Source organism: Canis aureus, chromosome 1, assembly GCF_053574225.1.
Source record: "Canis aureus isolate CA01 chromosome 1, VMU_Caureus_v.1.0, whole genome shotgun sequence".
Lineage (NCBI taxonomy): Eukaryota > Metazoa > Chordata > Mammalia > Carnivora > Canidae > Canis > Canis aureus.
Window position 1 is genome coordinate 28,505,915 of NC_135611.1, and position 24,363 is coordinate 28,530,277.

The window sequence follows — 24,363 nt, forward strand, 5'->3', positions numbered from 1 at the left end:
TATTTTTTTATTTTTTTTTAAATTTTATTTATGATAGTCACAGAGAGAGAGAGAGGCAGAGACACAGGCAGAGGGAGAAGCAGGCTCCATGCAGGGAGCCCGACGTGGGATTCGATCCCGGGTCTCCAGGATCGCGCCCTGGGCCAAAGGCAGGCGCCAAACCGCTGCGCCACCCAGGGATCCCGATTTTAATGTTTAATGTTGAATTCAGTGAATGCCACTGGCTAATGTCAGGCAGGGAAGAAGACAAAAATGAGCCAGAAAAAAAGAAAAGAGGGAGTGTGGGAAAGGGAAGACAATGAAAAGAGACAAAAGATGGCTATGACCATGAAGGTGCTATAGAAAGACAAATGACATTTTCTTAGATTCCTTCAATAAATTCCCTACTCCTGCTCACTATTTAGAATTTTTAAAAAGATTATATTCCTTGGGAACATCCTGTGATATTGAGCATAAGCACAGATTTATAAGTATTATCCAGTCATGCAGAAATAGTAGATAATACATTGATCAATAGATTATATAATAGTGAATGTTAAATAACTAGTAAGATAATATAATTAAATACATTGGTCAATAGACTATCAGTTTTAATGTCAGGTGCTAAGTGTTTTGATAGACATTATTTTTAGGACACTATGAGAACACAGTGAGGTGGTCACTAACCCACCGTTAGTAATGAGAAAAGGAATCTTGGGGCATGTGACATTTGAGATGAAACCTGAATGGCAATATTTGGCAAAGGCATGGTGTAGAAGAGAGTGTTTTCAAGTCGAGAGTACAACCCAAGGGCTTGAAGTAGCAATGATGTTTGGAGGGAAGTATGCAGTCCTGCTGTAATGTGAAAAGGATCTCCACATGAATTACAAAATGGAGAAGCAGCAGAGGACAGATCATGGAAGTCTGTGCTGTGCTCAGCTGCTTGGACTTTTAGATAACCTTAGATAGCCTTTTTTTTTTTTAATGCTTATTATTAGAGAGAGAGAGTGCATGCACGCACAAGGGCGAGGGGCAGAGGGAGAGGGAGAGCATCTCCAGCAGACTCCCTGTCGCAGGGCTCTATCTCACAACCCTGAGATCGTGACCTGAGCTGAATGAAACCAAGGGTTGGTTGCTTAACCAACTGAGCTACCCAGACTCCTCAACCAACTTTCTTACTTTTGCTGTCACTTCTAAGGTGACTGAATTTCATTTGAGAGTTTCCTATGATCAGAGCATGGGACTTGATTTATAGTCATTATTCTAAGCAAACAGGAAAAGTTGAATGGATTTAGTGACAGTGGATGGGGATGCCAGTGGAGTTTCTAGCAGGGCATGATATGCCAGGTTTGCATTTTACGAAATATTCTGTGTACCTCCAAGTTGCTCCGTTGATTTAATCAAGTTTTAGGTCAAATGGGGAATTACTGCCCTTTAAAGTGTAACTTATATAAACCATAATCATTTGTCTTAAATATACAATGATTGAAATGATTTTGTTTTACTTGGTTCATGAAAAGGTTTTAGAAAAGAGACTCTGGCATTTTCTGTATATCTTCTGCCTCTTTAAGACAATTAAAATTTTTTTTTTAAGATTTTATTTATTCATGAGAGACACACAGAGAGAGGCAGGGAGAGACAGGTGGAGGGAGAAGCAGGCTCCCCACAGGGAGCCCAATGAGGGACTCGATCCCAGGACCCTGGGATCACTATTTGAGTTGAAGGCAGGTACTCAACCACTGAACTACCCAGGCGTCTCTAAAAAAATATTTTACATGTTCTTTGGGCTAACTTAATTTTTTAAGTTCTTGCATTTAAAATTTATAAATACAGGAGGCAGCAAAAACACAAACACCTGATAACTGACCACAGAAGGAGATCATCCATCGATTCCAAAAGCTACATCTAAATTAGTCTTGCTAGTTTATAGTTGCCTCTTGTATAGAATACATTTACTGACTTTTCACATAATTTATTTCCGTATTTTTCAGATGCCAGTGAGTTTTCTGGTTGGAAAGAACACAAAGCTTGGAGGAGGAGAGCTGAATCCCGATCAACAGTTGTTGGGCAAATCATTTAAACTCTTTCTGACTGGTTTGAAAAACAAAAGAATCATGCCTTTTCCATGTAAGGAAGGTACAAATTTGGTAATGTTTGTGGAGGTCCTCTGTAAACCACCTTGGGGTGACAATGGCAATAAACATGTGATATTTTCAAGGTGAGAAGAGTTGAGGCTCCTGGTTCAAATGTCCATCCAGCTCTTGTTGAGTAAGTGAAGGTGTGCATATTGTGCACACACACACACACACTTTGAAGAAATATTAAAAGTGTTAAAATTACTGATGATCCCAAATTAAATAAAATTAGTCTCTCTCTGTATCCAATTGTGAAGAGTAAAAACACACACACACACACCCCTCTCTTCTCATGCATGCATAAAAATGTCACTTCTCCTGACTCCCTTAACTTCTTCCCACCCTCACTCATTCAAATTCATCACTTTTAATAAACTAGTTTTAAAGGGGATTTCTCTGAATGTAGAACGTACTCTACATGGGATGTTTACTTGTGTATGAGGTTTAGAAGATTTAGGGCATTTTCAAAATTAGGATTTAGCAATACAGATTAAAAAAATTTTTTTTTAAGTAGGCTCCACAGTCCATGTGGGGCTTGAACTCATGACCCTGAAAACAAGAGTTGTGTGCTCTACTGACTGAGCCAGCCCGGCACCCTAGTGATACAACTTTTAAGTGAAGTAAGAATGTTACCAAGTAAACAGCAGTAGGACTAGGGGAGGAGATCAGCAGAAGGCACAATCCTGCCTTTGGTTTCTGTGATCCTGGACAAGTTACCTAATGGGTGTGTAAAAGAAGGATCTTTGTTTTATTTTTTGGACACATACATACTCTCCATCCCATTTCCAAAACTTTCCATAGAAAAGCTCTGGAGGGAGCTTTTCAGGCAGTGGGGGTGGAAGGGTCCACATGCTTTCTTACATTTGCTCTTGTTCACTTTCTTTCAGGTCATTCAGTTTGGGGAATGACAGTTTGTTGTTGTTGTTTTTGAATATTTTTAAATTTATTTATTCATGAGAGACACGGAGAGGCAGAGACACAGGCAGAGGGAGAAGCAGGCTCCATGCAGGGAGCCTGACGTGGGACTCGATCCTGGGACCCCAGGATCACACCCTGTGCGGAAGGTGGTGTTAAACCACTAAGCCACCCGGGCTGCCCCTGTTTTTTTTGTTTTGTTTTGTTTTGTTTTGTTTGTTTGTTTTTAAACTTAGGCCGAAGCAACAGGTTTCTCAGGTCCTCTGAGATAGGATCCATTTTCTAAAGTAAGGACCAAGAGAACTAGTAAGGACTGGAGAAAATATAAAGAACATAAATGTTTACAGTTAGCCTTGGGTGACTGGGCTGGAACCTCTATCCTTGCCTGACTTCTTACCTGTTTCTGTTGAGCAACACTCTTACTCTCTACTACCTGGGACCTATTCCCTCTCACTGAGACTTCCAGATTCAAGGAAGACTCCCCCTTGGGTCCACTTGTTTGTGGTCTGAGAACTCTGACCTTCCAAAGGGCATGGGCAAAGCTGTGGACACTGACTGAACGTAGATTTCATTTTTAGGGGTGGTATCTCTACTCCTCTAGCAAGGAGCCTGTTTACTAAGATCCACCCTAAGCATCAACCACGGTAACACTGTATCAGATGACACATCAAGAGGGGATCATTCTTTTACATTGATACAAACTGACAAAGAACTCATTGTTTAAGAGTTTATTATTTTTTAAAGTAAACTCTACACTCAACATGGGCCTCAAACTCACAACCCTGAAATCCAGAGTCACATGCTCTACTGACTAACCAGTCCCCAGCCAGTTACCCCAGATCTCAGTTTTAGAAGAAAATCTATTTTGGCCAAAAAAAAAAAAAAAAAAAAAAAAAAAAAATCCACCGCATTATTACATTATTTTCTTTCTCTGGACTGGAGGGGGTTGGAGTAGGGATAAATTCTGAATTTAACTGTGCTCTAAGTTTACAAAATGGCAGCACTGGGGCTTCCAGAAGAGGAGGACACCTGGATGGAAGAGGTGGTCTTGTGAATCTTCCTTCCAGGAAGAAGATGTGTCTGAGAGACTACCAGGAGGGAAGTGACCTTCAAAAGTCCCAGGAGAGAAACCGATCAGGTCAGCAGCAGGTATGCATGGGAATGGTGGCCCCGACTGCATGTCTCCTACGCAGGGCCTTCCCTCTTCAGGAAAAGACCACAAAGTGCAGAGGACAGACTAAATACCTTATCTCAGCCCAAGATCTGTTCTATATTCTAGATGTTCTTTTTTGAAATTCAAAAGTGACAAGTCTGTCCGTGGCTACAAGGCATTCTAAATACAAGTACTATCTTCATGTTTGAAAGAAAAATCTACCTTCACTTTATGTGACTGCAGGGTCTCCAACAACTACAGTGTAACAGACTGTCGCAAGTGTATTGGGTGTTTCAGTTTGCCAGACCTGTCATGATAAATTAATTACAGGATGTTGCAGAAAGGGCAAAGCTCCAGCAGCATCTTGCATGGTTTAATATAGCCTATTTCCCCATTTCAATGTATTTGTGGTTAGATAAATCCTCAGAAATTTACAGCTGCTATGGACTAGTTTATTATGTACTCCGCCTGCACACATGATAAGTATAATAAGAATTTGATGTTCTTAAAGTACATAGATTTTACTGACATTTCTTTACCACCATGGAAATATTTAGTTGCTAAAAGTGGCATCTGCGGACACTTCTGATACTACTGCCAGTAGAGCAGTCAGGATGGTTAAAAACATTACCATGCTTAACCATCTTCCATTTACTTTAAATTTAAGAACCACAGCTCAGAAAAAATTATGTGCCACATTTATGTAAAATGGCCCTGTGAACAAATTTAATAGGAAAAAAAAATTAACTACTGATTGTCAGTTGAAAATACTGAAAAACCAAACTGAAGCTACCACACTTTTCTCCAGGGAACCTCCCTCTGGTCTTATGATCACTCTTCTCAAGCTTCAGTTAATTTTTATTCTGGCAACAGTTATTTTCCTCACCTTCTTGCTCTTTCCTTCTTCTGGACTTTTTTTCCTTATCTACATTAAGCAAATCATTTTTCATTCCAAGCCAATTTTAAATGACTGGCAATACAAGAGCTTACATGAAGGTTGTACAAACCATTCCTACATTTTCTTCTACCATATTCTTCCGCAATTCTTGACAAGGATCAAGTGATTAATTAAGAAAACAATGGACCAGAATAAGTAAAATTAGATTCTTCAGGACTAGAAATGACACTGCAGTATATAGATTTTGGCCATTTTGATGTAAATGATGGAAGTGGAACGTGCACTTTGGCTAAATATGTGCTTATCACTCTTCCCTCTCCCTTTTTAGATTGAGAGTAGAAATTAAAATAGTAGATTCTTAGCAATCTTAACCTCTCTTTTTGAGATGACAAAAATAACCCATCCATAATGAGAATGAATTTGAGGTGTTAGAAGAGCAACTTTAGTAAGTAGTGTACTGAGAACATATGCTTGATGTAAATTTGAAGAGGATCATTAGAAAAAAGCATCCTTTGTATTTACAAAACAAATGTTTTTATGTTATCCAGTTCCCGCCTTAACTTAAAGTATTTCCTATTCACTTTAATAATTAGAGCAGAAGGATATGATGAATGAAGTGCCTCATTACCAAGTTTGCTTTCTGGGTCTCTACAGAGAGTAGCTGTCTGCTTCTGCCTAGTTGGTCCATTGTTAACCCTAAATGATGCTGACATCAATTCTCCTGCAGATAATTGGGTCCATCCATAGATTGGGTTTGCCAGTCAAGAGAGCCTTTTGATTGACATGACTCTTGATGTTTTTATTATCTTTTATATGACTGGAATGGCGCCTGTTTCTTGAATAATATGTTACTGTACATGTATTACTTTGCTTCTACAGATTCTATTTCTTAAGAAGATGTAAGAATTAGAGTATGGAGTAAAAGATTTACCGAAATAATTATGGGACAAACAAGTTATCAGCTTAAAATTTTTTTTTAACTCAGCTATATTTCATATTTTATTTAGGTGCCTGCTGCATTAAAGACATATTGGATCTTTCTGGTCCGAGTGTGGTGTAGGTACATCTAAACTGCTTCTTTATTCTAGCTGTGCTGGAGTCTCCAACAATGAGCATTTACTGGCTTCCTCTATATAGCAACGAGATCCAGCACTTGAGACCTCCCAGTGGAGTCTGACAGCCTCCATTTACAACTAGCGCTGATGGACAAATTACCTTCAAAATCTTGGGTTTTCCCATTTGTAGGGCAGGGAAGATTCTAACTACCTCATAGGTCTGATGTGATGAGTAAATGAGATCATATACATAAAGTGAAGATTTGGGGAATATCTTCTGTTACTAAGTTCAATGAAGCAGAAATCATCAAATATATAGCTTTAAACAGTTGGACTGTTGAAAAATGGTCTCATAATTTACTTAACATATATGGCCCTCAAAGATTATTTAAATATTTATAAATAAAAGTGTAAGGTCTTGGATTTTATAGGTTCTAGAACTTTCTAACTCTCAAAAATATTTGTGAATATTTTTGCTTGTGTGCTCTCTTTCTCAAATAAATAAAATATTAAATAAATGTGAGTTAAATATACAATTAGAGTGACATGGTAAGTTATTTCCCAGATATACTCTTGCTGAACTTCCTAAGGAGAAAATGTCTTCCTTTAATAAAACTTTACTATAACTTAAAAATAAAATTAAGGTCAAGTGTTTGCTTTTCTAGACAAGGTTTAAGGGTACCAAGTATTAGCCATTTAAAAACACGGATTTCATTTAAAATGTGCATTTTAGGGATCCCTGGGTGGCGCAGCGGTTTGGCGCCTGCCTTTGGCCCAGGGCGCGATCCTGGAGACCCGGGATCGAATCCCACATCGGGCTCCCGGTGCATGGAGCCTGCTTCTCCCTCTGCCTGTGTCTCTGTCTCTGTCTCTCTCTCTCTGTGACTATCATAAATAAATAAAAATTAAAAAAAATAAAATGTGCATTTTAAACATAAATTTGCATCACGGTGTAAAATGTTTCATATCCTAAATCTTTAAAAACTTGATGTTTTCTCTAGCTTTGCAAATCTTATTCACTGTACAGTTTTGATACTGAAGAAACTTCAATATCCAAGATAGAGTAGAACCAATTGGGAAATAAATTTCTAAGAATGGTTTAAAAATATTTAGATCTAAAAAAGATGTCAAACTCTTACTCATTTGGAGGAGACTTCATAAAATGGGATAAAATTCAATAATTTCAGAATGAAGATAAAGAAAACTAACTTGTTACTAAGAAGATGTGCAGTATCAGAATCTTCAAATAGATTCTCATGTCTGATTCCTCTACTTGACTATAATTTGGACTTCTACATGGAAGGTACTTCTATGATGTCCTCTGCCCCCATCCCATGTCTGAGAGTATGATCAAGATGTTTTATTAATCTACTCATGAACATAACTGGAGTCTTATTTGTCAACTGGACAAAAGAGGAAAGGACTGGGTCTTGAGTAACACCAACTTTTCTTGGTTTGCCTCAATTATTATTTTTGTCTTCATTAGTTATAATACAAAAAACCCCTTTATTTTTCATATGAACACTGAGATCTCAGCAAATGTTTAGCTCCTGTGACATATTTCATTTGTCTTGTTTTAATTTTTTTAGAGTTATTTAATTAGTTTTGGAAAAGAGAGTGAGAGCATATAAGTGGAGGGTGGGGCAGAGAGAGGGGAAGAGAGAATCTCCAGTAGATGAGCAACTTATTGAAATCCTTTGTGATTAAAACCTAAATCAGAAAAGCAATATATATCTCAAAACTATAAGCTAAAACTGCAGAGATGCATATTTTATAATTATCAAGTACATTCACAACTCAGACAAAACAAGCTCACACAATGGTCACTCCAGCTGCCTGGGCCCAGCAGACATGCATCCAGGACAACAGGAGCTCGGTGCCACCACACAAGATTTTGGGGCTGATGGTTGAGGGCTTCTGCTGACATTGGTGCCACTCACCACCTTTAAAAATGCTCTCCCCCCCCCCCATTAAGTTCTACACAGCAGGGGCATGTTTACCAATTTTCATGCCTCTACAACATGTGCAGGGATAAGAGCCAAATATGTTTTTACTAGAAGAATTTCACATCGGGTATACATCTGGGCAAAATTTACACCTCAATGCCCAACTCTGTTTTTCTCACTTCTTATTTTAATCAATTCAATTTCTAATTTGGTAAATAAGTTTTCTGATACTATATTAGTTTTGACCTTTGTGGGGTTAAATATTTTACTGACAGACTTATAATCACATTGTTGAGAAAAGAGTCAAGAAAAAAACAAAGAAATGAACTTTTATATTATAACATAACACTTTAATAAAACAGTCATATTGTAATGACACCGTTAATTAAGGAACTCAAGGAATAAATAATGCAATGTAATAATTTAAGAACAAATGTTAAGACTAAAATAAATATTCAACAATGGAAGTCTACAAATGACTTATATGCTTAAATATGAAATGCTCTTTTTTAAAAGTAAAGATATTTGAAATACTGCTACCAATCAAGTCAAAGGGCATTTAGTTTACATGTAACAAGTTACATATATGATTCATTCAAAACAAACAAAATTTGTTCCCTTTTAATGTCTTTCTCACTGGGACCATTTAAAATATACAATATTGTGAAGCTGCTTGTCTCTTAAAGTTAAATTTCAAAAGCATACACTTTATATTCTGAACATAACATCACACAATCACGTTACAGATATAATAACATTAAACGACTGCTTAATGGACATCCCAACAGAGTAAACACTTTTCCTTCATGTTGAATAGCAATTACGTTTTTTGTTTTGTTTTTAAGCAATTATTTTTTTTTCTTTATGGGTTTTCCAACAGTGGTCATGTAATTCTGATGTAATTACTAATAAATACAAGTGCCAGTACTTTGATCAACAACAATCACAATGGTTTATAATAATGAAGGCCAAAAGGCCACATTCATTTTTCTACTCATACCTTGCTTCTGATTTTTCTAGATGCTCTCATAAGGACAAGACATAGTGGGTCCTTCCTTTCTTCCTTAGGATCTGAAAATTCTTAAGTCTGAAGAGAAACTGGTTTCATTTGCCATTTCATTTCTGTGTATTTGATTGTCTCTTCATTCTCCTTCAACTCTTTACTAGGAGAAAAGTACACAAAATGTGTTCAATGAACTCAAACAAGGTCTTTTGCCCACAACCAAATCTCTGTATGGTCCTGCAGTGGAGCAGATAATAAACATACTGTGCGACTGACACACACACACACACACACACACACACACACACACCCCTAAGACCAGAGTATGAATCACCTAGCTAACTCCTAGTTTGCTTCTTTTTTTTATTTTTTTATTTTTTTAATTTATTTTTTATTGGTGTTCAATTTACTAACATACAGAATAACCCCCAGTGCCCGTCACCCATTCACTCCCACCCCCCCTAGTTTGCTTCTTGAACATACTGTTAACATCTCCCAGCACCATCAGCAGATGCACAAGGCTTGCTCTGGCACTGACCAGTGAAAAAGAAATATACTTCTCAAATACAGACACTAATAAGTACCTAAACCCGGGGCAACTTCCAGAAATTAAGAACAGGCAATCAAGGTTCATAAAATTCTTCACTTATTGGGGAAAAAAAGGTTAGTAAATGGAAAGAATATAGACCATCCTATTAAATAGCATTCTTTCTTTTTTTAAAAATATTTTATTTATTTATTCATGGAGACACACACACACACACACAGAGAAACAGGCAGAGAGAAGCAGGCTCCATGGAAGCCTGATGTGGGACTCGATCCCAGGACTCCAGGATCATGCTCTGAGCCGAAGGCAGATGCTTAACCGCTGAGCCACCCAGGCATCCCGAAATAGCATTCTTCCATTTGATCAATGGTGGTGTCTATTTTTACAAGTTGTTTAAATATATTTTTTGGATAAATAAAAAAAAATGGTAGGTGTCATTTTTAACGAAGATAGTGATGGTTAATTACGCATCTAAATGCAGCTCTAAAATAAATAAAATAATATCATTAATAAAATTAAGATCCAATGTGCAGATGAAACAAGGAGCTTCTTAGAGATCATGTGGGAAGTACACAAAAAACTACGTAGTGGTGTTGAACCTGACACTCTTTAATGCAATTATTCACGTGCCACTGGTAAGTTACTAGACTTAAATAAAAATGTCCTTTCTCTGAAGAGAAAGGGCTTAATGCTTGACTGCTCTGAAAAAACAAACGCGGGCTAAGAATCTGGTTAAGGTGGTGGTCAATTACACTGAACACTCCTGAGAAAAGTAAAGGGTAGGCTGGCCCTTTCCTCAGGTCCTTCCCTGGTAGCACAGGAGGTATAGACAACATCTGTGCTCTTCGGGGACAGGCTCCATCTTAAATAGTTACGCTATCTTTTTTTGACAAGGGGAAAAAAATCCTTGGTCAGTCCGTGTTTCCTGACTTTAACTTTGTTGAACAGAGCCAGCACAGACAAGCTGGGATTATATGCAGAAGTTCAAAAATGTTTCAAGTGAGGCTCACCAGAACAACTAGAGTGTAAAATGGTACAGATGTGGTGTGCCAACCTACAATTGCATGAGGAGCCGAAAAAGGGTATCCCATTCATTTCTGCCCCTGTGTGTATACATGTAGAGCATACAAACCTTGTCTCAAATTAGGGCCCAATACAAATGGGAAATAAAGAAGCAAAGGCTCAGACAGACGCTGGGCACCAGTACCTGAGAGATCCTACAAACAATGGCAAGGGGCCTCGAGGAAGGTAAATAGGATCTTAGAGGAGTAACAAGGCAAAACAGAGTGGGAGGAGGCATTCATAAAAGTGGTAACAAAAACAAAGATGAAAAACAGAAAAGGGAAGGAGAGAACAACAGCTGGAAGTGAGTGAGCTGGATCTTGCACGTGCAGAGGACAGAGGATGACATTTATCAGGTGGAGGTTGCCCTCTAAGAAGTAAACAGTGAGGCCAGAGGACCCGCAGGAGAGGGAACCCTCTAGAGAAATGTAACTAGAACATGCAGAAGAAGGCAGTGTAGATAACATCTTTAAGGGAAGTGAATCAGACTAAGAAGAGGAAGGGGCCCGTGACACAGAATGACAAAGATCACCTGGGAGAGGGAGAAAAGGGACAGAATAAAGGGAAAGGAGGACTGACAACCAGTCCACAGCTCTGAGAAGAAGGACACGGGAGTGGTGTGTGAGCACGACAGGTGCTGACAGCATGGGCTAGAGAAGCTGGGGCAGTGGATGGAGATTTGCTGAAAGGGAAGAGATGCCACCCAACCGAAAGACTCCAGAGCAAATCCAAATGAGGTCTCTCTTTGAGGTGTCTCCTCCTGATTCAGCCCCTAAGTGAATGCAGGTAGAGAAATACAAAGTGGGGGCCTTTTTTTTTTTCAAGGGAAATCATATGAAAAGAGAAAGGAAAATGTGTGTAGTGAGCTTTTAGAAAATGAGTAGGAAACCAGGTTCATGTCTGTGTATGTTATGTGTGAAAAGTAAGAGTCATAAAAATACCGGGCCCCACGGGCCCCACCCTGCAAGAAATTCAGCCCAGTAAACATTCCCTGAAGGCTTACTACTTGGCCAGACAGCAGGCTAAGCACTGGGGAGAGACAAGGAGAGCACAGTAGAGCCCCAGCCTGTAGGCACATGCCATCTACTCACAGCTGAGTACTGTGGAACAGAAACAGCCCTGAACCTGGGGCCAGAAGATCAAGTCCTAGTTCAGGCACTTCCTACCTGTGACTCTGAAACCTTGCTTTCTTCTACTGTACCAAGAATGGGCATATTAGAAAATTACTATAATTATTATTTTTCATTAAAATTTTTTAAAAAAAGATATTATTTATTTATTTGATAGAGAGAGAGAGAGACCGCAAGCACAAGCAGGGGGAGAGGCAGAAGGAGAGGGAGAAGTGGGCTCCCCATCGAGCAGGGAGCCTGATGCAAGATCACAGCCTGAGCCGAAGGCAGATACTTAACTGACTGAGCCACCCAGGTGCCCGAAAATACCTTCATTTTAAAATAAATGACCAAGTGGTGGATGTCAATATATGTTGAGTAGAAAAATTAGAAAATATACAAAGTAAAATGAAAGAAAAAAATCATCACACCACCACCACTCAGAGGGAACTATTGACAATTTTTTCAATGTATATGGTTCAATATTTTATGCATGTAGTTGACCCTTGAATAACACAGGTTTGAACTGCACAAGTCCAGTCAGACCCAGATTTTTTTTTGATAACTATGTTTGAAAAGTTTTTGGAGATTTATGAATTTATGATAATTTGAAAAAAACTGGAAAACTGGCTTAGAAATATCAAAGAAAAAAAACTAAGAGAAAGATATGTCAGGAATACATAAAATATATGTAGATACTAGTGTCTTTTATCATTTACCACCATAAAGTATACAGCAATATATACGTGTGAGCAGTTTATCTCTCTAGTAAATTGCATACTGCAGTAAAAAGTGATCTCTCACAGTTCTCGGGTTATTTTTCTCTCTCTTCAGTGCAATACTGTAAACCTTGAATAACCCAATGGGACCCAGACAAAGTGTCACCACTGATGCTGGAAGTGCTCCCAAGAAGCAGAGGAAAGTCATGACATTATAAGAAAAACACAAATTGCTTGATACGTACCATAGATTGAGGTCTGCCGCTGTGGTTGTCTGCCATTTTTCAAAATAAATGAACGCAGCATAAGGACCATTGTAAAAAAGGAAAAGGAACTGATGAGGCTGTTACTGCAGCTACACCAAGTATGAAAATCCTGTATGTTTTGCAAAATGCCTTTTTTTAAAAAAAAATTTATTTCTCTATGAGAGACAGAGACAGAGAAAGAAAGAGAGAGAGAAGGCATGGGCAGGGGAAGGGGCAGAAGGAGAGGGAGATGCAGACTCCCCATTGAGCAGGGAGCCTTCCTGTTGGGGAGGCTTAATCCCAGGACTCTGAGATCACGACCTGAGTTAAGGCAGATGTTTAGTTGGCTGAGCCACCCAGGTGACCTTGCAAAATATCTTTTTCTCTTGTATTGAAAAATGCAGTTTTTATGTGTGTGTAGGAGAGATGCAAGAAAGATGTGCTTACAGACTCTAATATGATTCAAGAAAATTAAAGTCATTATGTGACAACTTAAAGCAAAAGGAGGTTGAAGGATCTAAAGCTGGAGAATTTAATGCCAGCAAAGGATGGTTTGATAAATTTACAAAGAGGTCTGGCTTAAAAATGACAAGAAAACAGAAGCAGTTCTGCCCACCAAGAGTCAGCTGAGGAGTTCTCAGATGCCACTAATAAAATCACTGAGGTGGAAGGATATCTGTCAAACAGATTTTTAATGCAGATGAAAATGCCTTATTTTGGAAAGAAAATGCCACAAAGGACATTTATTAGTAAGGAAGAGAAGTGAGCACCAGGATTGAAGGGGGGCAAGAAGGGGATAGGCTAATCCTACTGTTTTGTGCAAATGCAGTCGGGATTATGATTAGGATTACCCTCATCTATACAGCTGCTAACTCCAAGGTCTTGAAGGGAAAGGGTAAAGACTAACTGCCAATGTTTTACTTGTATGACAAAAAGGCCTGAACACGGAGAACCCTTTTCCTAGGTTGATTCCATTGATGCTTTGTCCCTGAAGTCAGAAAGTACCTTGCCAGTGAAGGACTGCCTTTTAAAGTTCTTTTGATATTGGACAATGCCCCTGGCCATCCAGAACCCCATGGGTTCAACACTGAAGGGACTGAAATGCTCTATCTGCCCCTAAACACAATGTCTCTAATTTAGCCTCTGGGTCAGTGGGGCCATAAGGACCCTTAAGCTCATTACACACATTACTCAAGGGAAGACTGTCAACACTATGGAAGAGAACCCCAACATGGAGAACATCATGAAAATCTGGGAGGTTACACCACTGAAGATGCCATCATTGTTAGAGAAGAAACCGTGAGGGCCGTCAAAGCCCAAATGATAGATTCCTGCTGGAGAAAACTGTATCCAGATGCTGTGCATGACTTCACAGGATTTATAGCAAAGCCAATTAAGGAAATCATGAAAGAGAGTGTAGATATGGCAAAGAAGTTAGGGGGGTGTGAAGCGGTTTCTAGATATGGATCTTGGAGCAATTCAAGAATTGATAGATACCACACCAGAGGAATGAACAGAAGACAACTTGATAGAAATGAATGCCTCTGAACCAGTGCCAGGCGATGAGGAAAGATGTAAAAACCAGTCCCAGAAGACAACTGACACTGGACAGTAGACAGTCCAGCAGAAGGATTCCAGCAGAAGTCAAGATGACTTTGACTTCTTTTACAACTGGGATTCTTCTATGATATAGGTAATGAAACTACAGCAAATGGTGGAAAAAGCATTGTATCATATAAAAACATTTTTAAAAAAGATTTATTTATTTTAGAGAGAGAGAGAGAGAGGGGAGAGGGGCAGAGAGAGACAGAATCTCAAGCAGACTCCCTGCTGAGTGCAGAACCTGCCAACCCTAATCATCTGAGCCGAAATCAAAAGCTGGCAGCTCAGGTGCCCCCTATAAAGAAACATTTTTAGAGAAATGAAAAAGCAAAAAAGTCAGAAATTACAATGTATTTCTGTAAAGTTCTACTGAGTGTGCCTGCCTCTCCTGCCTCTTCTTCTACCTATGGCACCCCTGACACAGCACCAGTTGCTCCTTCTCTACCTCCTCCAAGGTGAAGATGACAAGCACAAAGACCTTTATGATGATCCACTTCTACTTAATGAATAGTAGATAATCATGCCATAACCAATAAACATCTAGTGTGTGTGTGTGTGTGTGTGTATATGTATATATATATATCTGTGTGTGAAAATCTAACTGTGTCATCATCTCATCATTGCATAGTATTCACTGTGTAGAACATTACGTGTAACACTTATATGGAAGCGGACAGACTATCCTTAGGTAGGCAGTGATAGGCAATAAAATTAATAATGTGTTAGTTTTCTTCCTGTTTCATAACTTTGCTTTTGAAGAATTATAGTATAGTATGGCTCTATCTCCCCCAATCAGAGAAATTGCTTATCAGCCTTTCATCACACATAGGTTGTTTTTTAAAAAATGTAACAATGTTTCTTTCCATCAGTATCATGAAATAGTACTACAACACTGTATGCCACAACAATTCATTCATTCTTATATAGGCTAGGTGCCTGGGAAGTGATTACATTGATTACACTAGGCCACCATAAAGCAACCATATTGCTGCTTCTTTGTTATCAGTGCATGAAGAGCTATACCTGTAAATAAATATAAATTTTCACATTATTGGGACGCCTGGGTGGCTCAGTGATTGAGCGTCTGCCTTCGGCTTAGGATGTGATCCCGGGATCCAGGGTTGAGTCCCACATCGGGCTCTCTGCAAGGAGCCTGCTTCTCCCTCTGCTTGTGTCTCTGTCTCTCTCTCTCTCTGTGTCTCTCATGAATAAATAAATCTTTAAAAAAAAAATCTTCACATTATCTTTTCATTTTTGATGTCAGTATTATTAATACATCTACAGTATTCTATATGACATAGATAATGATGGAGACACAGATGATTCATCTTTTACACAAATGCTATAAACTGACAATATTGATAAATATAGTACAGTACTATAAATTTTCTCTTCTGTATGGTTTTCTTAGTAACATTTTTGTTTTTCCAGCTTACTTTATTATAAGAGAACAGTTTATAACACATATAACATACAAAACAGTTAATCAACTATTTAGAATTATCAGTAAGGCTTCCAGTCAACAGTAGGCTGTTACTATTAAGTGTTTGGGGCAGTCCAAAGTTATATGTGGATTTTCAACTGTATGGACTGGGGGTTGGCACCCCTAACCCCTGTGTTGTTCAATAGTCAATTGTATATGTTATATACAAACTATTTTATAATTATCTTTCTTTTACTCATAAATTATCATACATATTTCCATGTCTATGAAAATACTTCTATAATGTAATGAATAATATCACATAGTATTCTCTTATATAAATGTTTCATAGCTTAATTCTATATTCATGGAAATTCAATTTTTTCCTTCCTATTTTTAAAAACATTATTTATTTAGTTTAGAGAAAGAGTGTGTGCAAGCATGAGAGGGAGAGGGGGAGGGAGGGAGGGAGGGAGAGAAAAGCAGACCCCCTGTTGAGTGCAGAGCCTGACTTGGGGCTTGATCTCATGACCTTGAGATCATGACCTGAGCTAAAGTCAAAAGGCAGACACTCACTGGCTGAGCCACCCAGGCGCACCTCTATCTTCCTATTTTTTTTTAAAGACTATTTATTCATGAGAGAGAGACAGACAGAGAGAGACAGAGACAGAGAGACTCAGAGAGAGAGAGGCAGAGACATAGCAGAGGACAAGGCAGACTCCTTGCAAAGAGCCTGATGTGGGACTCCGGGATGATGCTCTGAGCCAAAGGCAGACACTTAACTGCTGAGCCACCCAGGCATCTGGTATCTTCCTATTTTTAAAACATTGCTTGAAGGAACAGCCTTTTAACTGAGTTGGTGCATGCATACTTGACTATTTTCCTACAGATTTCTAGAGGTAAAAATGTCAGATCAAAAGAGACGAACAATTTCAAAACTTAAAAAATAGCATCACCAAGCTATCTCCCACAAAGAATGGATCAATCTTATATAATTACCAGCAGTGTAGGAGGAACTTATAAACCCCATAGGTTTTATAAGTTTGAAACTTGTTGCCATTTTGTCAAGGGGGAACATTCTTTATCATTTATTGTTTTAATTTCTATTATCTAATCACTGGAAGGTGGATCACTGGACAATGGACAATGAAATATATGTTCATTGCCATTTACATATATTTAAGAATGGCCTCTGAATGCCCTTTTCCTTCTTTTCTGATTTTTAAGTTTTTTCTTTTTTTTTTTTTAATGTGTGTTAGGGGTATTACTTCTTTATCTGACACACATTTTGTGACATTCTTCCTCATCCTGGGTTATTACTTGTTTTTAGATTTTGCTTATGGTGTGTTTTTTCTCTTTGACATTTCCCATTTCATAGTTTTTTATTATTAAAATGTTTCAAAATGTTTTCTGAATCTGTTACCAAGGATAAAAAGTCATTCCTTAACCCATGATTATATATCTATATGCTTTCAGCATAATGAGCATTTGTTTTTATAATTAAAATCTACAAATACTTAAGAAAATTCTGAATCTAGGGGGATCCCTGGGTAGCTCAGCAGTTTAGAGCCTGCCTTCAGCTCAGGGCATGTTCCTGGAGACCTGGGATCGAGTCCCACATCGGGCTCCCTGAATGGAGCCTGCTTCTCCCTCTGCCTGTGTCTCTGCCTCTCTCTCTCTCTTTCATGAATAAATAAATAAAATCTTAAAAAAAAAAAAAAGAAAATTCTGAATCTAGTTCTCCGAAGATGACAGTTCTGTAAGAGTGGCCATGATACAGCTGGAACACTTCACTTCTAGCAAACTTCACTTGTGCCTGACAGAGAAAACAGAGGCCTTCTTATACTCCTTCTTCTACCAGAAACCATTGTCATTTAAACAGATATGCCTCACTGGCCTATCTCAGTAGAAAAGCGACCCTTCCTTGTTCCACATTCTAATGTGTGTATTTCCTCCAGTCCCCAGGGATCATTCCCCTTGTTCTGTAACTTGAGTGGCTCCTCTCACAGGGCTCTCTCCTCCTAGTTTGTACCTACTCTCATCATTACTTTCTATAAAGGTCCCTAAATCCTGTGCTCTCCACTGCTTACTGCTCAGCTTTTCCTTTCCTTTGAAGTGCAGCTTCTTGGAGAAGCCATCTATTCTGATCACATCTTTTCTTCTGCAATGGAGACAATTTGATTCATGCTTCCAGGACTCTCATCAGAACTCTCCTCTTGTAGGTCACAACGGTCTCTTGGCTGCAAATCCCAAAGGGTACTTTGCAGTCTGTACTTTACTTCTCCTTTTGGCATTTGTCACTGTTTGTTTGGTTAGACTGATTGATTGATTTATAATTGCAGTAAAATTAGTATATAATGTTATATTAATTTCAACTGTACAACACAGCGCTTCAACAGGGCTATACTTTACTCAATGATGGTAAGTGGAGTTATCACCTGTCACCAAAAATGGTGTCATAATATTACTGATTGTATCCTCTACGCCGTACTTTTCATCTCCATGACTTATTTGGGATTTGTCACGCTTGACCATGCCTTCCCTAAATCTTTCTTTCATGATGTTATGATACAACTTTCTCTTGGTTTTCCTCTTACCTCTATTAGGGTGACTTTTTGGCTGGCTTGCTCATTTTTCTTTGTGTGCTTGTCCTTGGTCCTCACGGCTCTGCTCTTTGCCCACTTTGTGTGCTTGTCCTTGGTCCTCACGGCTCTGCTCTTTGCCCACTTCAGAACTACAGGAGGGAAAGAAGAGAAACAAGAGCCCATGAGAAAGCTGCTGTAACAGCTCACATGAGGCTCTGATTTAGGATAAGGACAACAGGAATACAAGGGGAGATCGACAGGAGGGTATGAAAGAACATTTGATGCACTATATGAGTGATTAGACTAGGGGGTGAGCGGCAGGGAGTAGCTTAAAACAATGCAGAGACATGAACCTTCAACTGGTTGGGCTCCTTCTTTACTATGATGAAAGGACAGAATAAAATAAATTTTACTTCTCTCAGAAAAGTATCAGCTGCTTGGGAAAAAACAAAGTTTTTATCAAAATAATAATAATAATTATACATAAAGAAAGTTTTATCTAAGTAGATGGAAAAATGCGTGTGCATAGAAATAACAGGAGATTCCTTAGGGACAAAAAAGAAGGTAAATGAAATTTATCTATTTATATTTAAAGATTTTATTTACTTATTTATGAGACACACACACAGGGAGGCAGAAACATAGGCAGAGGGAGAAGCAGGCTCCTCGCAGGGAGCCCAATGTGGGACTTGATCCCAGGACCTTGGGACCATGACCTGAACCAAAGGTAAATGTTCTACCACTGAGCCACCCAGGTACCCCAGGTGAAGGAAATTTCTACATAGGAAGCTGTGACATGATCTAGGAATTCCACTACTAGGTATTTACCCAAAGAAAATAAAAACACAAATTCAAAGAAATATATACCTCTATGTTTACTGCAGCATTATTTTTACAATAACCAAGATATGCAAGGAACCCAAGTGTCCACTGTTAGATGAATAAAGAAGATGTAGTATATATGTGTATATATACACACATATATATACACACATACACACACAATGAAATATTAGTCATAAAAAAGAACACGATCTTTCCATTTGTGACAACATGGATAAAGCTACAAGGTACTATGCTAAGTGAAATAAGTCAGACAGAGAAGGACAAATACCACATGATATCACTTACAGGAGGAATATAAAAAACAAATGAAAACAAAAAGGAGAATCAGACCTATAAATACAGAGAACTGATGGTTTCCAGAGCAGAGGGGAGTGGGGGGTTGAGCAAAATTGAAGAAGGAAAGTGGGAGATAGAGGCTTCCAGTTATGGAATGAATAGTCATAGGAATAAAAGGTACAGAGAGAAATAGTTACTGAGGTTGTAATAGTGTTGTATGGTGAAAGACAGTAGCTACACTAGTGGCAAGCATAGACTTATTGAATCACTATGCTGTGTACCTGAAACTAATGAGACATTGCAAGTCAATTATACTAAAAAAAAAAAAAAGAAAAAAAAAAGCTGTGATATTCTGACCTGTGGGATATGGAATGCAGTTTTTTAAACAGTTCAACAGTAGGAGGAAAATATAAAACAAATATTTGTGAATGAGTGCAGAGTAGTGTAAATGATGTTAGGAGAAAGAAAATACAAAAATGATAAAAAAAAAAAGGGGGAAATTTAGAGTGGAATATAGTGTTTCCTTTCTAGAATATCTGGGAATGGTGGAAGAGTTTGACACAGATGCAAGAATTTCAAAATCAAGTCATATGTAGGATTGAATAGAGATTGTTATGAACTCAATTGTGTTCTCTCAAAATGCACAGGTTGAAGCCACCCTAATCCCCAAAGTGGAAGCAGGGCCTTTAAGGAGATTAATTCAAGTTAAATGAGGCCACAAGGGTGAGGTTCTAATCTCTGGAACTGGTAGTCCTTATTATACGAGGAAGAGACATCATGGAGCTCTTTCTCTCCATACATGCACTGGGGAGAGGCCATGTGAGGACACAGAAAGAAGGTGGTCATCTGCAAGCTAGTAAGAGAGGCTTCACCAACAATCAATCCTGCTGGAACCTTGATTTTGAACTTTCAGCCTCCACAACTGTGAAAAAACAAAGGTCTGTTGCTTAAGCAACCCAGTCTGTGGTACTGTATGGCAGCCAGAGAAGATGATGTGGAGATATAAAAGGTAAGCAAAATGAGATCAGATGGCTAAGAAGGACAAGGTCAGAAATTAAAAGATGAAAGAATGAATGGAGTATATATTTCAAAAGGAGGCAAATGATGAGAGAAAGGAAAGGCTGAGTTCTAAAAAAGTAAGCACTGATAATTTTAATCTCACTCCAGGGAACCTGTCCTTGGCATTAAAGTACAAACTCAGGTCTCTTTGGGGGTCGGGGGAGTAACACGGCGAGTGAGAGAAGCATGTGAGGGGTAATACAGTAAACTGGCAAACCAGAGAGTGGATGACCATTGCAGGGGAGGCAATCCACTGCCTCAGCTCCACTCTTGGATGCCATGGGACACTGTGAAACTGTGGTCCAAAACTTCAGATTATCTTCAAGAGAAGTTGGAAGTCCGCATTTATGTGAAATCTTTTTGTATTTGGGCGACTGAAAATTGCACGCGCGCCCACACACACACACACACACCCAAGGATACTAGGACTGCATCTTGCTGGTGAGCCCTAGTTCTTGATCTCTGCTCCAGCCACAGAGCATGTGCCGGCCTCAGGGTACCCCAGGTACTTTCACTTTAGTTCACCTAGGCCCTTCTCTTTTTGTTCACCCTGTCTCAATATGGTCTTTAAGACTAATGCTGTCTTATATATATTTTTTTATTTAAATTTTTACTTTTTTAAGATTTTATTTATTTATTTATGAGAGACACACAGAGAGAAGAAAAGACATAGACAGAGGGAGAAGTAGGCTCTATGCAGGGAGCCCAATGCAGGACTCGATCCCAGGACCCCGGGATCACGCCCTGAGCTAAAGGCAGACGCTCAACCACTGAGCCACCCAGGCATCCCACTGTGTTATATATTTGGCTTTCACTGAGCACTGTGGGAAAATCAAACTGTGATCCTCTCCACCTTTGTGGAGATCCTCTCCACCAGTGTCCCATTCTATATAGATTAGAATCTAACAGAAAATTACCTTGAAAACATATACATCTAGACTTTTGGTTGTAGCCAAGATAGAGTAATGGAGACTAGATATACCACTTGCCTAAAACCACCACCACCAAAAGCCCCTCCCAAACAGTGAACAAAATATATGAAACAACAGTTTTCAAGCCAATGAATCACTGGCAACAAAGGACACTGATACCCAAGAGATGGAGAATAAATGAGATGAACCTGATGGTCACCCATCTTACTACTTTGAGAGTTTCCAGGCCATAGCACAGGGAGATGAAGCCTGCATGGGTCCTGGTGGAGTCCCTGACAGCTGAGGGTCTGAGGACATGAAAGTGGCTACAGTTCAGAGTGCCAGGGAGGAGAAAGCTTCACAGCGAGAGAATGTGAAGTTCTACAAAGGGTTCCCTTCAAGTATTCAGCAAGTACTGATGAACGGATGCATCTAAGGAAATTTCCTGAAGCCAGAACAGTACTTGTTCCTACCAGCCAGGCTGGAAAACCTCACAACTCAGAACACACTGCATAGAGTACCCAGAGGGATTGTGTCTGTAGTGAGGAATAATTATGGCTCTGGTCCCACCTAACAAATCTTAAAAGCAAGACCTCAAAGGATCAAACTGTTCTGAGGTAGCTTAATTACATTCTAGAATAGAGCTCAAGGATACCTATAGATATATAGAAATATCTAGCAACCCAAAGGTAAAAATTTCAATGTACAGCATCCCAATAAAAATTTACTAAGGGGGGGGGAGTGGCAAAGAAGTACAACCCACGATGAGGATAAAACAAATTGAAATGAACATAGATGTTAGAATTATTAAAACAATGTTAGAAAAAAACATTACAGTTATTAAGACTATATTCCACCTGCTCAAAAGGTTAAGTAGACACATGGAAGACATCGAGAAGGGCCACGATGAAAACTAAAATGCCCGAGGTGAGAAATATACTGGAAGGGATTAAAGTCAGAACAGACACTGCAGAAAAAAGATCAGAATCAGATAACTTGAAGACATAGCATTAGAAACTATTAATAGAAATTAAATGGAACACAGAGCAAGAGAAAAGATGCTCTGAAAAAAAGAATTAAAAAAAAAAGTATCAGTGAGCCATGGGACACCTTTATGTGGCCTAACAGATGTGTAATTGGAATCCCCAAACAGACAGATGCAGAAACAAAACAAAATAAAACAAAACAAAACTGAAGAAAAAAGGCCCAAATGTCCCATATTTGAGGAAAATATAAACCTACAGATCCAACCAGCCCCTAGCACAAGAAACATAAAGAAAATTATGATGCTATGTACAGAAGAACAAGATAAGCATAAAAACTGCAGGTGAGAAGGCAATGAAGCAACATTTTTAAAGTACCAGAAAAAAAGTACAAATCTTTCAACACAGAATTTTATGCCAAGTGAAAATAGCTTTCAGAAACAAAAGTGATCTAGTTCTTTTCAGACATCTTTTCAGTGAAGGCATTTATATTTAGCTAGCCAAAACTACAAGAAATGTTGAAGGGAGTCTTCCAGGTGTAAGGAAAATGATAGCAGGTGAAGATATGGATTTACAGAAAGGAATTACAAAATACCAAAGATGGAAACAAAATGGGCAAATATTAATATTTTTTATTCATTCTCTTCAAAAGATGACAGTTTAAACAAAAATAACAACATCCTGAGGTGTTTATTTTTTATTTTTATTTTTTTCTGAGGTGTTTATAACTTAAATGAATGTATGACTATAGAAGCATGAAGGTCAGGTGGGGAGAAGTGGAAATGTACCATCTTAAAGATTCTGAAGATACACTGTGATAAAGATTTGTATTTTAAACCCTAAAAAAAAAATCCCTAAAATAGTAAAACACAGCATTACAGATACTAAGCTAACATGAAAAACAGATAAAACATAATCTAAAAGAAAGCAGAAAATGATGAAAAAAGAACTGATGAGACGACTAGAAAACAAAAAGCGGTATAATAGACTAAAACTCATCCATATTAAATAATTGTATTAAATATAGATGTTTGTCTAATTATTCTAATTAAAAGGCAGAAATGGTCATATTGGATAAAAAGAGCACAACTTAGTTATATGCTGCCTGTAAGAAACATGCTTTAATTCTCAACCTCTTTGCATCTTTATATTTAAAGTAGGAAAACACATACACCATTATAATACTATTAAAAGAAAGCTAGACTTTGTTAATATTAAATGAAGTAGATTTCAGAACAACGAATATGATCAGAAAAAGTCATTTAATAATGAGAGTGTCAATCCTTTAAGAGGACATAACAATCCTAAACATATGGACACCTAATACAGAGCTTCAAAATACATGACACAAAAACTAACAGCTACAAGAATGAAAAAAAAAAAACAAGCCCACAATATTAGCTGAAGACTTCAATATTCAACTCTCAATAATAGAACAGGTAAACAGAAAATCAGTAAGGCAGCAGAAGACATAAACAACACTATTAGCCCATGTGATCCAATTAATTTATAAAAGAACACTTCATGTAGAAAAATGCATTATACACATTCTTTTCAAGGGTACTAAATACTTTTACAAGAGAGACCATATTAAGAACCGTAAGACAATTCTCAATCAATTTAAAAAGATTTGGCTCACATAGAGTATGTTCTCTGACCACAATGGAGTGAGAAATCAGTAACAGAAAGATCTCTGGGAAACTTCCTAAATATTGGAAATGAAATAACCCACTTCTAAGTAACCCACAGGTCAGAGAAGAAATCTGAAGGAAAATTAAAAAATGTTTTGAAAGACATGAAAATGAAACCTCAACATATCAAACTTTGTGGAATGCCATTCAAGAGTGCTTAGTGGGAAATTTATGGTACTACAATGTTTATAATAGGAGAGAAGAAAGGTGTGAAATCAATG

At 38.3% G+C, this 24,363-nt stretch overlaps 2 protein-coding genes across 21 annotated transcripts in view; one reads left to right on the forward strand and one right to left on the reverse strand.

Moving 5' to 3' along the window:
- The window catches only part of MYB (MYB proto-oncogene, transcription factor), an 88,153-nt gene extending 81,482 nt beyond the window's left edge, over positions 1 to 6,671 (forward strand). For both annotated transcript variants that reach the window (XM_077894131.1, XM_077894151.1), the window contains one exon: positions 1,971 to 6,671. In XM_077894131.1, coding sequence (XP_077750257.1) covers positions 1,971 to 2,201 — 231 coding nt within the window. In that variant the 3' untranslated portion in view covers positions 2,202 to 6,671. The remainder of the gene's footprint in view (positions 1 to 1,970) is intronic.
- The window catches only part of AHI1 (Abelson helper integration site 1), a 235,158-nt gene that overhangs the window by 23,674 nt on the left and 187,121 nt on the right, over positions 1 to 24,363 (reverse strand). For 14 of the 19 annotated variants that reach the window (XR_013377063.1, XR_013377074.1, XR_013377068.1 and 11 more), the window contains one exon: positions 18,473 to 18,525. Coding sequence is in view for 3 of the 19 variants with exons in the window: in XM_077894075.1 (XP_077750201.1) it covers positions 18,420 to 18,525 (106 nt within the window). In the remaining 16 variants the exon portion in view is untranslated. Of the gene's footprint in view, positions 1 to 8,409; positions 9,245 to 12,766; positions 12,796 to 18,388; positions 18,526 to 24,363 lie in introns of those variants that run through there. The other 5 variants (XM_077894075.1, XM_077894061.1, XM_077894042.1 and 2 more) reach the window with 3 other exon arrangements.